At 46.9% G+C, this 18,844-nt stretch overlaps 1 protein-coding gene across 1 annotated transcript in view; it reads right to left on the reverse strand.

The window, feature by feature from the left end:
- Dcdc2c (doublecortin domain containing 2C) overlaps positions 1–18,844 on the reverse strand; it is a 36,763-nt gene that overhangs the window by 11,099 nt on the left and 6,820 nt on the right. The window contains exons 3-5 of the mRNA XM_057787671.1: positions 11,584–11,660; positions 4,143–4,271; positions 604–741 (exon numbers count right to left, since the gene is read on the reverse strand). Coding sequence (XP_057643654.1) covers positions 604–741; positions 4,143–4,271; positions 11,584–11,660 — 344 coding nt within the window. The remainder of the gene's footprint in view (positions 1–603; positions 742–4,142; positions 4,272–11,583; positions 11,661–18,844) is intronic.

Here is an 18,844-nt window from a genome sequence, read left to right on the forward strand (position 1 = left end):
GGAGAATATGTAAGTATAGATAGGTAGGCAGATGATAGATACAGATAAATAGATGGATAGATAGATTGACTGATTGATATTGGTGATAGATAGTATAGATAGATGATAGATTATAAAGATATGTAGGTAGATTATATATAGAAGATAGATAGATAGATAGATAGATAGATAGATAGATAGATAGATAGATAGATAGATAACAAGTTTTACTACTAAAAACAATCAGTATCTGAACTCAACATGTTTTGGAAAGGACTTAGGAAAGAGACAAATGTCAGCAACACTCAAAAAAAAAGGTACAGAGTTAAAGGAGATGGCTCAGTGGGTAAAGCACTTAACACTGAGTCTGACAACCTAAGTTAGATCCTTACAATGTGAAAGGAAAGAACTGACTCCCACAGTTATCCTCTGATCTCCCCATGAATGATATGGCATGTACCCCTAGATAAATATGTAAATGGCTAGGTAGGTAAATTATTAATAGAGACAGACAGACAGACAGACAGACAGACAGACAGATAGATAGATATGATGCATGTTGGGTGGATGGATAGACAGACAGATAATTTTTTAATTTAAAGGACAGGTAAAAATTATACTTACTGCTGAACCTCACTGGGGACTCGTGGGGACTTCCAGTAAGGAATGGCTTTGAAAGTCTCCAGTCCTGCAGCAACATAAAAAGAATTGTCTTGCAAATCCTTTGAGTTGTCCAAAAGATGCCCGTCCATTGTATACAACCTGTGAACACAGGAAAGAAGATGGGATAGGATTTGGCAAATGGCAGCACAGGACAGGGAGTACTTTGTCACCTGTGGTAATGACCAGCATGTCAAATATCTGAGAAGCTGCGCTCCCCAGTGAGCATGCAAAGTAGAGAAGCTATACTCCCCAGCGAGCATGCAAAGCGAGGCAGGAAGCCCGTGGAAGCCACTTTTCCTGAACTGCACACTTTCCACTTAGAGCTTTTTAATTAAAGTGTATTTTTCATTATGCACAAGTCCTCAGAGGATCTTGAGAACATGATCAGCTCTTGGTTGGTATTCAATTAATTTTAACTAGTAGCAGATAAAATTAATACAAATTGGCTTACATTGTTGTAACAATACTTTGGAAAGAAATCAGCATTTGTTAGCAAATAATGGGCCTTTTTATAATGACCCAATGACTTCATTCAGTACTCTTTGGCAAGTACTCACTGCCTGGTTAATTTAGGAACAGAGTCTGTTCCTCCACTGTCGCCCTGCTACATACAGAAACAATGACAAATGGAAATGACAGCTCCTCAGAGTCAAGGGTCCTAGCAGCCTACGAAGGTAAATACAAGGTGCTCAGTCTGCTGCCTCCCAAAAATCCACGTGTAGACGGCATGGTTCCCAGTCCACAGCACTACTGGGAGGTGATGGGACCTTTAGGAGGTAGAGCAGGTATGAAGAAGCTGGACTAATAGAGTCAGGCCCTTGGAGGTGTATTAGAACCGCACTCCCTTCTCTACTGTCCCACAAGGTTAATAGCATCTTCAGCCATGTACTTCCACCATTATGTGGTGCCTTGTCACAGACCCAAAAGCAATAGGCCAAAAACTGTAGAATGAAACCAAGGAGGCTGTGAGCAGAGGCAAACCCAGTGAGACTGTGAGCAGAGGCAAACCCAGTGAGATTGTGAGCAGAGGAAAAGCCAATGAGACCGTGAACAGAGGCAAACCCAGTGAGACTGTGAGCAGAGGCAAACCCAGTGAGGCCGTGAGCAGAGGCAAACCCAATGAGGCCGTGAGCAGAGGCAAACCCAGTGAGACCGTGAGCAGAGGCAAACCCAGTGAGCTCATGAGCAGAGGAAAAGCCAATGAGACCATGAGCAGAGGCAAACCCGATGAGACCATGAGCAGAGGCAAACCCAATAAGATTGTGAGCAGAGGCAAACCCAATAAGACCATGAGCAGAGACAAATCCTTTCCCATACCAAGATGATTGCCTCGGGTATTTTGTTATAGAATAGAGAGCTGACTAACATGGGTTTCAAGAGGAAGAAGATATAATTCAACCATGGGCTTCCCAAAAACAAAAGAAACTTTGTCTTGCAGAATGGAGGTAGGCTACCCATCTTGTAAGAAGAGGTGAAGCATCCTGGAGTGGCCAGAGGGACCTATATAGAAACCCAAAACCCAGGGGTCTGCCTGTCCCTGAGGGCAAAATGCCTACAGGACGCATAAACACATAGCTGAAGGAAAATTAACAAAGAGCTTGCATTCAGGGAGGGGCGTTCATCATTAGACAAAGGAAGAAGAAAATTTCCGTGGAGTGGAGAATAGGCTGGCCACTGTGGGTAAGATGTGACAGGTGGCCCTCTGTGTCATCTGCTGCAGCCATGTAGGACAAGTCCAGAAGAAGGAAAGGAAAGTGGACACAGGACACCAAGAGCATATGGAACCCCCACACACACACAAAACTACCCTTCCCTCCAGGGCCCCTCTGATCCCTGGGAGGCCATTGAAGCATAGACTGACCCGTGAGCCCAGGTCAAGGTCGAGCATTTCATTTCTAGTGAGTGTCAGATTTTGTTGGTGCTGTTCCTGGGGTCCCTCTTGAGAACCTCTGCCTTGGCTCAATTCTGGAAGAAACACAGGAGAGCATGGTGGACAGGAGACCCAGGAGAGCCACAGGCAGAGCAGGTGCTAGGATACAGCAGAGGCTTCTGCAGGAAACTCAAGCCTAGGAGTCTGCTCTCCTCCTGCTGTGGTCTTGGGACAACTGAAGTACAATGAGGAACAAGACAAGGAAGCGAGAGGTCTCTGCAGGTGGTGACCGAGGGAACACTGCTGTGGGTGTTTAGGTGAGAGGACAGTGAAATGTCCTGGGCCTAACAAGACCCCAGAAGAGGCACCACAGCCTAATAGTCCCAGTGAGGAAGAGGTTTGAGTAAGGACTGGCAAGCCCAGAACAAGCCCAGGAAGGAGGCTATGAGCCACTGGCACAAGAAGTATTCGAAAGGCTAAGGTCAGAGAAACACAGCTGTACGATAGTGATGCTGAGACCTGAGGGCTCACTCAAAGCCATTATCAGTCTTATGGGGCAGATAACAGCATGCCAAATGGATGTCACGCTGGGACCAGAAGTATTAGAGTGGTCAGACAGAATTCTCACCGCTATGATTGGGAAAGATTGCCAACAGGAAATAAATGGGGTAGGGGGAAGACGAAACAGAAGAAATGCAGATTTGAAGCTAGAGTAGTGAACAAAGAATTATGAGGTGGTTGATGGGGTGGACAGAGACACCCAGGCAACAACAACAACCAAAGAATGGAACACCCACCCAACAAAGATGAGACCAGAGATCTACACCAATAAAACCTTAAACATCCTACCACCAGATGTCTAGATCCCAGTCCAAGAACACAAACATGGACAACCATGACAAGATGCCTCCTACAGCGACACATGACTTCACCTTCCATCACAACGGCTCCTTTGTGATCATATACAACATGCTACATACCGGATGAAGTGCTGAGCATGCATGATGACTTTTAGAAACCACTAATATCACTTTCCAGGTGAAGAAAAAGGTATCAAAGAAGTAGGTATTCTTATGGTCACAAAAGTACAGGTGGCAGAAGACAGACTTGACCCTAAAGCCCTGCCTAGAGGCTGTGATTCTGGACTGATTCTGAACCCTTTTGCCCTGTAAAAGCAAAACTCCCTGACTCATCTTCTGAGTTTTGCCTTAAAGTCTGATTCCCCATGTGGTCCCCCACCTTCTATGGGCCACCTCCTCCAGCTGCTGCCCAAGTCGGGGGTCTGGGAAGCAAGGTTCATTGTTGTTCTTCTGTGATGGTGGTTGTTGTTGTGTGCACAATGAGCGGTGGATAAGGGAAATCAGAGGACAGCTTTACAGAGTCAGGTTCCCCGCTTCCACCCTCACAGGGGTTCCAGGGATCAAACTCCGATCACTAAACATACATAGCAAGCCCCTTAACCATCGAGCCATCTCACCTGAGGCCCCTCCTTATAACACTGTGCCCTCCGCACAGAGCTCATGGACAGTCCTCGGTGTTTGGTGAACAGATTAATGAAATGAGTTTCAAATAAAGGTGGGACACCCAGCTCTTACCCTCCAACCCCTGATTTCCCATGAGGGTGCCTTACTTCCGAACGCCTCCCAGAGGGAAGACTTTCTCTCCAATCATGGCCAGCACACTGCTCCAATCTGACAGGCTGAATTTAGGTATAATAATTTTTATAGGTGGGATAAACAATTTTCCGTTTGTGAAAACACTGTAGGGATAGAAGAAAAAAAGCGCCATTATTACCTTAAAAGTGAAGGGGGAAACACTGGCAACCCAAAGAATAAAAAACAGAGGTGTATTTACAGAAATGCGAAAATATTCTGATGCACTGATCAGCCCTTAACAAGACACCAAGTCCTACAGAACAGTCTTCAAGTCTGCTGTCATAACAATGGTGTTAGGAATATACTGTTTTGATTATTATAGTGTGTTGTATTCTATTCTATTCTATTCTATTCTCAAGCTCACTCTGCAGCTGAGGATGACCCTGTGCTTCTGATGCTCCTGCCTCCACCTCCCAAGTGCTGAGATTATAGGCATACACTTCTGGTTTATACTGCTGGGGACGGAGCTCAGGGCTTCAGGCAGATGAGACCACATGTAACAACTGAGATCTGCCCACTGCTCAGACAATACCTTTACATATAGGTAAAGGTACCCAAATGAATGGGACAAAATTCTACTTCTTAAAAATAATATGTTTCAGCTGGGTGGTGGTGGCGCATACCTTTAAGCCCAGCACTTGGGAGGCAGAGGCAGGTGGATCTCCGTGAGTTTGAAGCCAGCCCTGTCTACAAGAGCTAGTTCTAAGACAGCTAGGACTGTTACACAGAGAAACCCTGTCTCGAAAATACAAACAACAAATAAAACACACACACATACAACCAAAAAAAATCTACGTTTCCTATGGTGATTAAATAAAGAGAAAATAGTAACCTATTAGAAAATTAAAGGAGAATTACATATGAAAAATATAGTCATATCCCTTGTCACAGAGCCTAGAGAGACACCCAGAGTTGCATGGTCTCTGACAGTTGACATACACCAGGCCTCACCCCCAGTCTTCAGGCAGCCATGTGACTTCAGTAGGCTTAGCTCATTATTGCCATATGGGGAAAGTGTACTGAGAAGTTTCTTCCAAACTCAAAGATTCTATTTCGTTTGCTATGCCCCAGGAATTACCACCCCTTGAAGATAGTTTCAAAGGCTCATTGTTTTCATTAAATTAAGGTAAAGTCAACCGTGTGTGGTGGCACACACTTATCATCCCATCACATGGGAAGCTGAGATCAGAATATAATATGTTCTAGGCCAACCTGAACCAACAGAAAGAACCTATCCCCCCCCCCAAAAAAAGTGTAATGTACAAGGCTTATTTCTTTTAGCCCATGCTTTCATTAGCAGTGTTGTGAGCTCAACTGTAGAACTCTGATTTGCAAGTTTGTTTGTAATCTCTTGGATTTTTTTTCCTTAAATGTGAATGACTTAGACTGTAGTAAATATATTTTCTTCTCAGAGAGACTATAAACACTGGCTGAATGTGTTGTCCCAATGGACAGAATCTACTTCCTCCACTAAATCTCTGGGGCAAGAGAGACTTGCAGCCAGCCAGCAGCAGCCTTTAGCTTCTTCAGTATTCAAAACATTGCCTTAAAAAAAAAAGAAATGGGAGGAGATGATGCAGAGTTGGCACAGCGTTTCCAACAGCTGCAAATGATTGGTGTCTAAAGTCTTTCTATACAACGGAACCCATAGGGACAACTAACCTGGGCTCATAGGCGCTCACGGAGTCTGAACCGACAGCTGAGGAGCCTGCATGGGACTGACCTACGCCCTCTACATACGGGTGACAGTTGTACAGCTCGGTCTACTTGTGGAACTCCTAGGAATGGGAGAAGGTCTGTCTCTGACGCTTTGGCAGGCTTTTGAAAACCTATTTCTCATAGTGGATGGCCTTGCCCAGACGTCATACAAGGGGAGGAGCTTAGTCTTACTGCAACTTGATATGCCATGCTTTGTTGATACCCATGGGAGGCCTGTCCCTTTCTGAGCAGAAACAGGGGAGGGGGGAGGGGGTTAGAGGAGAGGTGAGGGAGGGAAGGAAAGAGGGGAAACTTCATTGGGGATGTAAAATAAGCAACAAATTTAATTTTTTAAAAAAATCTTTCTAAATACAGATTAACAAAAATAAAGTGCTTTAACACAAGTGTGTTATATTTTGCCTGTAGGTTGTATGTGTGTGTGCAAGTGCACACACAAGCGGAGGATAAAGGGCAACCTCGGCTAAACATTGTCCAGCCTTTTTTTTTTTTTTTTTTTTTTTTTTTTTTTTGAGACAGGGCCTGGAACTCTCCAAGAAGACATAATTCTGAAGGCAGTGAGAAAAGGAATACACTGCTTAATCAGCACACTATCTACTGTGTGCATTTATACTTTCAGCAATAGAGGAAAGGAAACATTTTAAATCTTGGAGGATGGGAAATAGCATATGGATCTAGATGGATTTTAGCCAGCAAGAAACGGTAGTAGCTGTCCATTGACTACATACTTCCTGCCTGTGTTATCAAATTTTCCGATTACTCAGTTAAGCAAACATTACAACTCTGGGACCCAGCTGAAGAAAGACAGTGGCTTCCCCAGTCACAGAGGCTCAGTGGAAAGTCAAGTCCTTCCGACGCCAAATCCCAGGTGAGGTCTTCCAACTAAGCATCCTTCCCCCAATGGATCTCCCTTCTCAGAAATAGGTTAACACTCACCACTGCAAGAAACCCAGGGCCATTTTTGTTCCTGTTCTGCCACTATGGTAAGGTAGCCACATTCTGCTGTGCTGGGGAGAGCCATGAGTATCACCTCACACGTTGGGCTGGCTCCCTCTTAACTTCCTCATCCACTGGGAAAGCAAACACTTTTACCCAAGAACCAATTCAAGTTGTAAACTGAGTTGAATAGGAAAATCCTTCAATACCAAAGTCAAAGCCATGGTCTCTGGAGTTGACTCTAGAACTGCACGCCCATTTCTCTCACCACTCCACCCCTTGTGGACAGTGAGGTCATGAGTAGAGATGCCCATCTGTCTCTCGGTCTTCCCTGACCTGACACACTCAGAAAACATATGGGCAGCATGAGACAGTTGTAGCACAGGCAGACAGCTGAAATTTCTGTTCTCTGTGGGTTTCAACTTCCTCACTTCCAAAACTGAAAAATGTAGTATATTTTGAAGAATTCACAACAGCAGCTGAATCACCAGCTACAAACAGACTCCAGTAGGAGACCTTCTAGAAGTTCCGCTATTATCTCAGGAAACTGGTACAATTAAAGGGAGAGAAGGGTCTAAGCAGTTATCTCGGCAAATAGAACACTGGTCGAGTATGTATGGTCCCTAATGCCTTTCTAAAAGTTGGAAAGACATACCAGCTCTCAAACCTCCAATGCTTGGGAAGTAGGGGCAGGGATAAAAATCAGCATGTTTGAAGTTCAGTGAGTGAGCCTGCCTCCATAGATAAAACAGCTTGTGACTGAAGAAGATACTCAACACCAGTCTCTGGCTTCAGCATACACATGTACACATGTGCATCTACACATATGTGAATATGCATACATGCACAAATACCAAGCATACGAAATAAAGTGGGAAAGGCTGGGAAGATGGTTCAATCAGCAAGTGCTTGTCTTGCAAGCATGAGAATCTCAGTTTGATCACCAGAATCCACATATTTAAGAGAGGGAGGGAGGGAGGGAGGGAGGGAGGGAGGGAGGGAGGGAGAGAGAGAGAGAGAGAGAGAGAGAGAGAGAGAGAGAGAGAGAGAGAGAGAGAGAGAGAGAGGTGTGATGGATTACAATTGTAACCCCGGCCCTGGGGAATCAAAGAGAGTCAGATTCCTGGGGTTTACTGGCCAAGTTCCCTGAGAACGAGTTTACTGGGCAAGGTTCATGCCAGTGAGAGACTATCTCAAAAACAATGGAATGGGGGCTGGAGAGATGGCTCAGAGGTTAAGAGCACTGACTGCTCTTCCAGAGGTCCTGAGTTCAATTCCCAGCAACCACATGATGGCTCACAACCATCCGTAATGAGATCTGGCGCCCTCTTCTGGTGTGTAGGAAGCAGAATATTGTACACATAATAAATACATAAATTTAAAAAAAAAAAACAATGGAATACAGCAACAGAATTTGTCCTTTGGCCCTCCACATATTGGTACATACATGTATGTATGTACCTACACACATGAGAACACACACTACACATACACACAGTAGAGCACACAGTACAGAGAACTCAAGACATGTTCATGAACTGACAGGTATTTTCAAAGCCTCTTCCCCAATTCATAAGGACTCCAAATGGCTTCCAAGCATGAAACTAAACCCTGGGTCCCACTACAACTCCCAGGCATTGATGCGACTCCCCTTCTCCCTTGGGAGAGACGCCATCACTATAATGCTTCCCGAGGAGACACAAAGGGGTTCAATGACCTAGATAACAACCTTGCACTTGGCAGGAATTGGACAGGGAAAGGCCAGTTGTCTAGTCTGCTCAGATGACCCCTGGGTGGCCTCCAAGCCTATCACAAGAGTCTCTGCTCTCCTTTACACAGCATGAGTCCTCACGGTGGAAGGGAGAAAAAGATGGTTTGGGACTCGTCAACTTTTACCTTGACTAGCACCTGTTCTCAGTTCTACCACAAACACAGCCTTGGCAAAAGCTTTGATGTAATGAAGACCTAGGGAAGCTGCTCCCTGGCCTCCTCCTTCTCCTCCTCCTCCTACTCCTCCTCCTCCTCCACAGAAACAGATAGCTCTCTCCTAAGACCAACAGCAAAGACCATCTTCCTCACTCTGACACCTGTATCTTCCAAGTGTCTCCTAAACACTTGTTCTGCCAAAATACCTCCAAGCCTAAGGTCGCCATAGCTACTTATTTGTGTATACCACCACCATTTCCAGTGGAGAGGACCGCATTGGTCAAGGAACTCAGGTGGGATTCTGTGTGTTTCTTCTCATTGCATACACTGATGTTAAACTTCAGGTCCAGGTCTCACATCCAAAAAATGAAGGACTGCTGAGACCGGAAGAGCCTCTGAATGAAGTTTTCAACCTGAGGCTCCACCAAGAGCCGTGGCAGCAAGCCATGGCCCAAGGCAAACAGCTGCCCTGAGAGTTATGCAGCAGACATGATGTTGTGGCCACAGTCAGCTTCTAGCCAAGCTCTGGGGCATGGTCTTAATTGTCATCTTTTGTCCCCTGATTTTTCTTGCTTGCCAACAGACAAAACATGTGCCTGCTACCCCCCAGTTCCAATGACCTCATCTCTTTGGCCAAAATACTCTCCCATGAGGACTACGAGTCTCTGGGAAACCATTCCCAGGATTTATAAACTTTTCACCAGTTCACTTCTAAGAAACAAAGGAAGTAAAATTCTCTGAACCCCACCCCCCACACGTCATATTCTTTACTTCTCCACGTGAAGCTAAACAGAGAGTGGGGACCCCACTACAGAGAAGCATAGGTGAAGGATGTCCCTGCAGAGTGAGAACCTCAGGCTTCACAGTTAAGACCAGAACCAGGTCTCACCTCTGAGCCCCAGTCTCCAACTGAGTGACTTCACACTTCCATGGCCACAACCATCTACATGGTGACCCTTTGACCCACCAAGGAGCTCCAGGCTTTGCCTGCACAGAACAGAAGCCACACTCCACAGTAGTGCCAGCCTTGCCATGCCACTGCAGGAGAAGGTCAGAGTCCTTCCTACTCTGAATCCCTGACACAGAGCACCAGATGCAGAGAACTGCTCCCTGACTTCCTCTGGCTTCCACAGTCGCAAGCTCTCCCGGCTAAAGTGATGGGCTTTTTTCCTGGTGGAAGGATGCTGCATTTAGATGGCTATTTGGGTCCATCTAGTGGAACTTCTCAGCACTCCTATCAGGAGGTGAAACACATCTTCTGTGAGATTCACTGGTATAAGGGGCCATGGCCCCAAGCTGTAGCTACAGAGATGTGTCTTCATTAACCAGGACTCACAAGTCAGTTATATTCCCTAAGAATGTGCCATGCTCTCCACAAAAGATGGTGTCAGAAAAACTTAAAAACACTGGAAGGTCTATTATTTTAGAGACGCCCTGGTACATTTCAAACATTTTTAAATTTCATCCAGTGTATGTGTACGCATGTGTGTGTGTGTGTACACGTGTGTGTGTGGTGAGCTTGTACATGTCACAGAACTTGTATGAAAGTTAGAGAGCAACTTGCAGAAGTCTCAATTCTCTCCTTCCACCATGTAAGTCCAGAGGATGGAACTGAGGTCATCAGGTTCAGTAACAAATACACAGGCAATGTGGGATTCTGCTCTGTATGCTGGGATACTATTGGTTGGTAAAGAAGCTGCTTTGGGCCCATTGTAATGCAGAATAGGGCAAGGTGGGAATTCCAAGCAGTTAGAGGAGGAGAGAGTAGGCAGAGTCAAGGAGAAGCAATGTAGCCACCAGAGGAGACAGATGCCCACCCCAGAACCTTGCCAGTAAACCGCGAACCTCACAGTAAAATACAAAATAATAAAAATGGGTTAATTTAAGATGTAAGAGCTAGCTAGAAATACACTTCAGTTATTGGTCAAACAGTATTGCAAATAATATAGAATAATATAGTTTCTGTGTGGTTATTTCAGGTCTGGGCAGCTGGGAACAAATGAACAGCCTCCACCAACACGTATGAATGTGTGAGTATAAACCAATGCGGAGAACAAGGGACGACTGGCACCTTATAGTATCCAGAGGTTGAACTCAAGTTGTCAGGCCTGTGGGCAAGTGTCTCTGCCCACTGAGCCATCTCGCCAAGCTCCTGGTGTTTTTCATTGCACTTACCCTTTCTCAGCATGTTACAGGTCCCAGAAAGGCGCCCACTGTTAAGAGCCTGGCTCTTCTGAGGCCTGGCATTTTCAAGAAGCAGTATGGGAACCCCTGACTTGTGTTTCTAAATAAGTCCCTTCTAGAAGCTGAAGGAAGGCAAGGGACATCCAAGACACAGTCCTTGAGACTTTGAAAATGGTGGGAGAAGCAATGCTTGCCTAACTAAACCATTCCCTTCTCTCGTTTTTTAAAGATTTATTTATTATGTATACAGTGTTCTGCCTGCATGCATGCCTGTACACCAGAAGAGGGCGCCAGATCTCATTACAGATGGTCGTGAGCCACCATGTGTTTGCTGGGAATTGAACTCAGGACCTCTGGAAGGGCAACCAGTGCTCTTAACCTTTAAGTCATCTCTCAACCTCCTTTCTAACTGCTTTTTTTTAACCTCGGGGAAACTGTTGCAAATCAGGGCACCCCAACTAGACGGCATCCTCAGAGAAGGACACTTGAAGGCCAACCACAGAGAGGTGGTCTGTGGTCGGAGAGACAGAGGAGAGGGAGAGGACATAGAAGAGGAAGTGAGGAACAGGCTGAGAGCAGGAGGCCCAGCTGGAGAGCACTGCCTATGAGGAGCTGGGACACACTCAGGTTTGACATTCATGATACTGAACTCACTTTATATGTCGGGTTGTCCTGCTTTGTGTTTGCCACCTGGAAGGCACGTTGATGTCACAATGTACCACCGGCTTGATCTGCAAAACAAACCACGGCTCAGAGTTCACTTCAGGTGAGCAAATACTAGTCAGTACCAATAGCAAGGACAGCGGAATCCCAAAACCACCAAGGGTGTAGGCCACTAAGGACAGGTCCCCAGGGACTCAGAGTGGTGGGTATGCACCAGGAGTCCAACCTCTCCAGTGGGTGACAGGTGGGGTGATGTAGGCTGAAGGCAATATACTCCAAGTAGTGGGGAATGGGAAGGGGACACACAGAGTGTCGGGAAAAGAGTGACAGAAGAGGAGGACATGGCTCATAATGGGGATACACCCAGTAAACGCACTCTGGTGGCCAAGGTATCTTCTCCATGCTCTGATGGACAAATTACAGGGTAAGAGGAGCGGACAAGTAGCTTCCATTTTCAGACCAGAGTGAAGTACAGTAGCCCAGTGGGACACTTCCCTACATTCCCCAGGCCTGCTGGGCTCTTTCCTGAGAATGAAAATGCAGAGGCAAATACAAGGCCTTCTCAGGACATCACCTCAGGCTATTCAAATAACAGGAAATTTTGGGGATCCTGGCATAAGAGAATAACAGCTCTTTTCCTCCAGCCTGCTGGCCAGGAGTGCACAGAGAAGCAAGAGAAAAAGTCTGGGGAGTCAAGGCTGCCCCTGAGCTGGTCAGCAGACTGGCCCCGCACCCTAGACCAGAGCCCCTCTGGGTCACTCCAGTGTGTCACGGGCTCCACTAAAAGGCTGCCCTGACCACTGGACTCTGTCCCTCAACTCACCAGGTGACCAGCATAGGTCCCCACCTCTTGCCTTGCCCTTATCCCCACGCACACAGGTCACACCTTCTGTCTCTGTTTAGATCCCACAGCTGTTGTGTGCCTGGTTCAAGTCTTCCATACCCTTAACTCAACCCTACTGAGTCCCACTTCCCTGTCACCCCCATCACTGACTGTCACCCAGCATGTGAGGTCCCACCTGGGGACTCAGGCCACTAGCACTGTGTCTCCCTGCCATGCCTATGAGCCACTCCATACTGTCCGTCAGTCAGTAACCCTAACCTGTCTCATGGACACATAGGTCACAGGCTCAGCAGCCTCTAAGGACCTGTGGCTTAGCATAATCCAGGTTTTCTTCTTCCCTATACCCACCACCCACCCAAGTTCAAAGTTATCTCTAGAATGGTACAAGAGGAGCCTCCCCCATGGACACTGAGAACCTGGTGGTCCTCCTACCTCACGTTGTACACTGCATGGGGCACCCTCTCCACGAGGTTGTCCTGTGTACCTCCCCACACACACAGCAGTATCAGGTAGGGTCTTTCCACTCCTCACTCGGCTAAATCCCCCAGTTCCCAGGCTATGAGCCCCACCTCCCAATCCGCATCCACCTAGAAGCACAGAAGATCTCTGGTCTAGCAAACACCTCCCTCCCACGCTTTCTATAAGACTCTTAGAACCAGGCTGGGGGTCTCGCCTCTACTGAAGCCTTTGTTCTGCCAGTTTCCAGGCCTGCCTTGCTCTGCCTTGAGTAAGGGGACTCAGGAGCCTGCCCCACCCTCATGCCTCTCCCTCCCAAGCCTTCCCCAGCTCAGCACTAGATGGCACATAGCCTGCTAATTTAGGGAGCTTGTCTGAACCTCTCAAGATGAATGAAAAAGTCACAGTCAGATTGTCTTCAAAAAGAGTGACAGACAGAGACACGGAAAAGTAAGGGCCAGGCCATTACACACACACACAAACACACACACACACACACACACACACACACACACACTACAGAGGCAAGAATGTACTGACCCTGAACCCTAGAAACTCTATTTAGAAGAAAGGAGTGTGGCATGCTGGGCCTGGAGGAGATGCAAAGCCTGTGGACTTTGGCATCTGCTGTATCCGTTGGTTATCAGTGGCCAGAACAGAGGCATTACCAGGAGGCAGAAAATGGTACAAATGGCACAGACTCACAGGAGGAAATCACAGGCTGAAAGCCAGGTGATGCAGGTCAGAGCCCAGCTCTCCTGGGCAGGGATGTGTGACCACCGCTCTCAGCAGCAGTTTGCTAATTCTTTTTTTTTTCCAAGAGAGGGTTTCTCTGTAGCTTTGGAGCCTGTCCTGTTCCAAGGCTGGCCTTGAACTCACAGAGATCCACCTGCCTCTGCCTCCCAAGTGCTGGGATTAAAGGCGTGCACCACCACCGCCCAACTAGTTTGCTAATTCTTTACAGTGGAGATGACCTATCTTACAAAATTCCTTTTTTTTTTTAAGATTTATTCATTAATTATATATACAGCATCTGCCTGCATGTATCCCTGCAGGCCAGAAGAGGGCACCCAGATCTCATCATAGATGGTTGTGAGCCATCATGTGGTTGCTGGGAATTGAACTCAGGACCTCTGGAAAAACAGTCAGTGCTCTTAACCTCTGAGCCATCTCTCAGCCCCTCTTACAGAATTCTTATGACCATGAAATGGCAGAATGTTTTATTTAAAAAAAACAATGCAATGTGATATCTATCATATTGTCATAAGTACTTAAAATTAAGTTAACTTGAGGAACTTGAGAGTCCCCTAACATACCCAAGGAAGGAGAGGCAAGTCTACTTAGGCATCTTGGTCTTGTTTTGAGCCTATCAGATTTGCTGACCACCCACACACGTCCACTCCAGACCTCACCATCGTAGACGACAACAATGCCGAGATCCATCTGTGCAGCTTTGAAACTGGGGAGATATTCAGTCTCCTCTCACATCTGGCTCCTCTCAACTGAACTGTCAGCATCCCTGTGGCCAGCTCTCGGAGTCTTATGTGGAACCCCAGTTTCTTATCCCCCAACTGTTCTTAGTCACTCTGTCTACCCCTAGCTCTTACCTAAACTTTTGCTGCCCCAACCTCGTGTGTGTGTGTGTGTTGCCTGCTCAAGTATACAGGTGCCTATGTGCATGCATGTGGAAACCAGAGTCAACCTCAGGTGCCATGCCCCAGGACCACCCACCCATCCCTTGGTTTTTAAAATAGGGTCTCTTGCTGGGACCTGGAGATCATCAACCAGCTGGACTGACTAGCCAGCAAGCCCCAGGGATCACCCTGTCTCTGGAAGTGGGAAAGGTAGAAAGAGTATAAAAGCCAAAGGTAAATTAATATTGCTGCAAGATACTATCTTCCTGACAAAGACATTGCATTCGTGACCTCGTGGTAGCTGTGGTTGCCGGCCCATGACCTACACAAGATAAAGCATTCAGCACTCCAGCACAGAGAAGGGGTGGGAGGGGACTCCTAGCTGAGGAGCTAGTGGCTGTTTCTGGCAGCTGAGAGAGGGTCAGTGTAGTCCATGGTATATTGCCCATGCCCTAGGGGATGGTGCTTTATACCCACGCCCACATGGACAGATGCACACATCCAGGCCCAGTTTTTGGTTTCTTCAGACAGGATCTCACTCTGCAGTCCTGGCTGACTTACAACTCACTGATACCCCCCTGCCTCTGCCTCCAAAGGGCTGGGATTAGGGATGTGCCACCATGCCTAGCCAGCCCAATTTTTCCCATGGGTGCTGGGACTTAGATTACTGACAGACCTAACTCCCCAGACCCAACCCTTCCCTCACAGCAATCAGAGACAGGGTACCCTGTCATTGCCCTCCTCACGCTCTGTGCTCCAGCTGGCCTTCAGGGGTTCTTCCCTGTGTCTCCCCACCCTTGTTTGTTTGGGGGTTTTAAGAATTGTTTGATCACCATCGGTTATTACCATTGAATTATTTCACACGTGAATACAATGTATTGAAGTCCTAGCTACCTCCTATTCAGCCCTTCCAGCTCCTCCCAGCCACCCCCAATACCCCAGTTCTAACTTCATGTCTTATTTTTAATAATCCACCGAGCCTAACTAGTGCTGCCCAGCAATTGCCAATATCTCCTTAGCTTAGATGAGGGCCTCTTACATCCCTTCCTTCTGTAGGCTCAACTGCTGCCTGGTGCAAGTCATGTGCTAACAACCACAGTGGCTGAGAACTCATGAGTGCAGTGTTGTTATTAGGTCCAGAAGACATTATTTTGCAGCAATAGTCTCTGATCTCGAGCTCTTATGATTTTTCCATCCCCTCTTGGGAGTTGAGGGTGTGATATGATCCCCCCTTAGGACTTTGAGCACATCACAATCACTTCTCTGCACTCTGACCCAGTTGTAAATCTCTGCATTGACAGCTGTTGACTGTATACAGAAGTTTTGGGGATGAGAAATGACAGTTGGACTGACCTGTGCGTACAAAGCTAAGTGTTTAGAAAGAAGCTTGCAATGCCCCTGTCCTCATATCGCTTATGGTTTTCCTGTTTTGTGACTTAACCATCCTTTTGAGTGTGAGCTTCCTTGGGGTAGGAAGTCCCACAACAGAATGGCCCTACTGCTGACTAGGGAGCAGCCCCGGGGAGACAGTGGTGACTACCCACGAAGCTGAAAGGTAAGTGGACGAAGGAAAGGCACCAGGACAAATGCACAACGCTGCTAGTAGCAGAAACTCCAGTAAGGGAAGAGATCCAGGTAAGGGAGACCAGGGGGCCTGCAGAAAGGGCATGCATGCCTCCATTATTGTTCTGATGTGTGTTGCATATCAAATGATGCAGACCCGCACGCTGCAGTGGTAAACGAATGGCTGTGAATATCAGCAACAGGCAAGCATTGACAGACCTGGTCTGAAAACAAAACAGCAGCAATTGCGCTCTGAGAAATTCTACTTGGTACAGACACCCTAAGAAGGGCTTTCTGCTTGATTGCCTACACTATGAAACAATGGGCTAATTGCTCTTCTGATGTGCTAATGACTCATTAACCCTGATAGCACCTGCCTAATTAAATAACAGCAGCTATTAAGTACACACTCAGGATTCCGGTTCCCTGTCCTCCATGTAATCAGGTCCTAAGAGGAGTCTAACAAATGTGGCTGTTGCTGTCAGATGGGAAAGACAGTCTCACTCAGACTTAGCTCTGATGAGTCACACATCACTGTCTGCCAGAGCCTGAAGTACCCAACAGGCTATAAACAAACCTACTGCCCAAGGCGGTAAAACTAAACTAGAACCGAGCCCTGAGGGTAACCACGGAGTATTTCTCTCGCTGCAGCTACAGGACAGCTGCCAACTGGCTCTGAGCCCTGGGGTAAGTTCTATAAAAGAGCATAACTCATTTCCCAAACAACCTCGAGAATACCCATGTGACAAGGAACCAGATTGTACAACCTTCCCAGGAATGCATGGCACCAAGGGCTCTTTTTCATGAAAAAACATCCAAAGACATGCTCTCACAGGGCATAGCCATGGCACCATGCTGCCAGGGTGCTCGGTGACACTTGGGATGGCACTGACTCTTGCCCTCGTAATATGGGGTTCAGCTTCTAAGCGTTCCTCGGCCTGCTCTTGGGGTGTATGATACAATCCCAGAAACAAATCCCTTCCCAAGAGGGAAAGGTCCAGGTGGAAGACATGCCTTGGCAAATGCCTGGAATAGGTTAAGGGTCAGCCCGCCTGACAACTGCTCCTTGTCATTGTCCCCCTAAGTCTCTGCTCTTTCACCTGCTCTCACACTATCTGTCCGCCCTCAGGACGCATCCAAACATCTCTTGCCGTGCAAAGCCTGAGCCAAAAAGACGCTAGCACCAAGGAGAGCTGTCCTCACAGAAACACACCCAGAAAGAAAACAGATAATGAGCAATAAACTCCACTCCAGGGTTAAGTGTGGAAGGCGGGCGGAGGTGTCCACGAAGAAAGCTGTGCCATTGAACACTGGGTGCCTAAGCTACTGTCTGAGCCAATTAATATCAGAAACGCATGGGTGCCAGGGACCGTGAGAACCTCAAGGAGCATGCCATGGTCTACACAGTTCTTGTTCTTATTTGTAAACATGTTAAACATTTTTACTGACCCGAAATGCACTATATAGCTGGGGATGGCTTTGGCTCCAGATTCTCCTGCCTCTACCTTCAGAGTTTGGCACTATGAAGGTGCCAAAACACGTGATTATCCTGTTCTTTTATTTATTTATTTATTTATTTATTTAGGTTTTAAATTCATTTTACATATCAACCACAGTTCTCCCTCCTTCCCCTCCTCCTGCTCCCCCTACCTAGTCCCCACATTTCCCCAGGCCCCCACTCCCCGCATCAACACCTCAGAGAGGTTAATGCTTCCCATTGGGGAGTCAACAAAGTCTGGCATGTCAAGTTGAGGCAGGACCAAGCTCCTCCCCTCTGCATCATAGGGAATGGGCCAGTTCATGCACCCGGGATAAATCCTGGTCTCACCTGCCAGGGGCACCCTGTTTCTCTTTATCTGTGTTTTGCCTCTAGGCTTTTTACCCCTCTTTATTTTATATGTCTTTCCTTTTTACTCTGTGACTGGCTCAATGGTTTGCCCCTGGCATCTCCCTCTCTCTCTGCTTCTTTCATTTTTCCTTCCTTTTCGAGCCTAGATTTCTCCTCCTATTTATTCTCTCTGCCCTGTCAGCTCTGCCTATCCTTCCTCTGCCTAGCTATTGGCTGTTCAGCTCTTTATTAGACCAATCAGGTGCCTGAGGCAGGCAAGGTGAAACAACTGCAGCACATCTTTACATAGTTAAACAAACATCTATCCATCATAAATAAATGCAGCATACACAAAAGGAACACATCTTTACACAGTTAAAGCAATATCCTGCAGCATAAAAAAATATAACACATCTTTGCCTAGTTAATATTCCACAATAGTACATCTTTGGGGAAATGTTTTGATTCTTATTCATTAAAAATGACAAGCCATGGGACAAGCTCAGAGGGTGAAGCACTTACAAGTTTGAACCCCCAGACTCCCAGGACCCACAGAAAGGCAGGTAACATACACATCTGTAATCCCAGCACTCCTACAGGAATACGGGAAGCAGAGATGAGAAAATGCCCCCAGAAGCCCTAAAGCCAGCCAGCCTGGCTTACACAAGGGTTCAGAAACCTTTCCTCAAACAAGGGGGGAAGGTGAGGACACTAAAAGTGGTCACCTGACCTCTGCACCATGTTGTCACATGTGCTGTGGCATGCACATGCCCATGCTAGTGCATACAAACATGCTCACACAGAGACAATCTTTTAATGATGAGCTGTACGACTGAGCCAACTTAGTGTGCTTTGTAACGTCCCCTCTGGGAGGCTAGGAAGTAATCAGGAGTACACTGCTCAGTCCAGCTGTGCCCCCATCGCCCT

Source organism: Chionomys nivalis, chromosome 1 (assembly GCF_950005125.1).
Source record: "Chionomys nivalis chromosome 1, mChiNiv1.1, whole genome shotgun sequence".
In the NCBI taxonomy this organism is placed as follows: Eukaryota; Metazoa; Chordata; class Mammalia; order Rodentia; family Cricetidae; genus Chionomys; species Chionomys nivalis.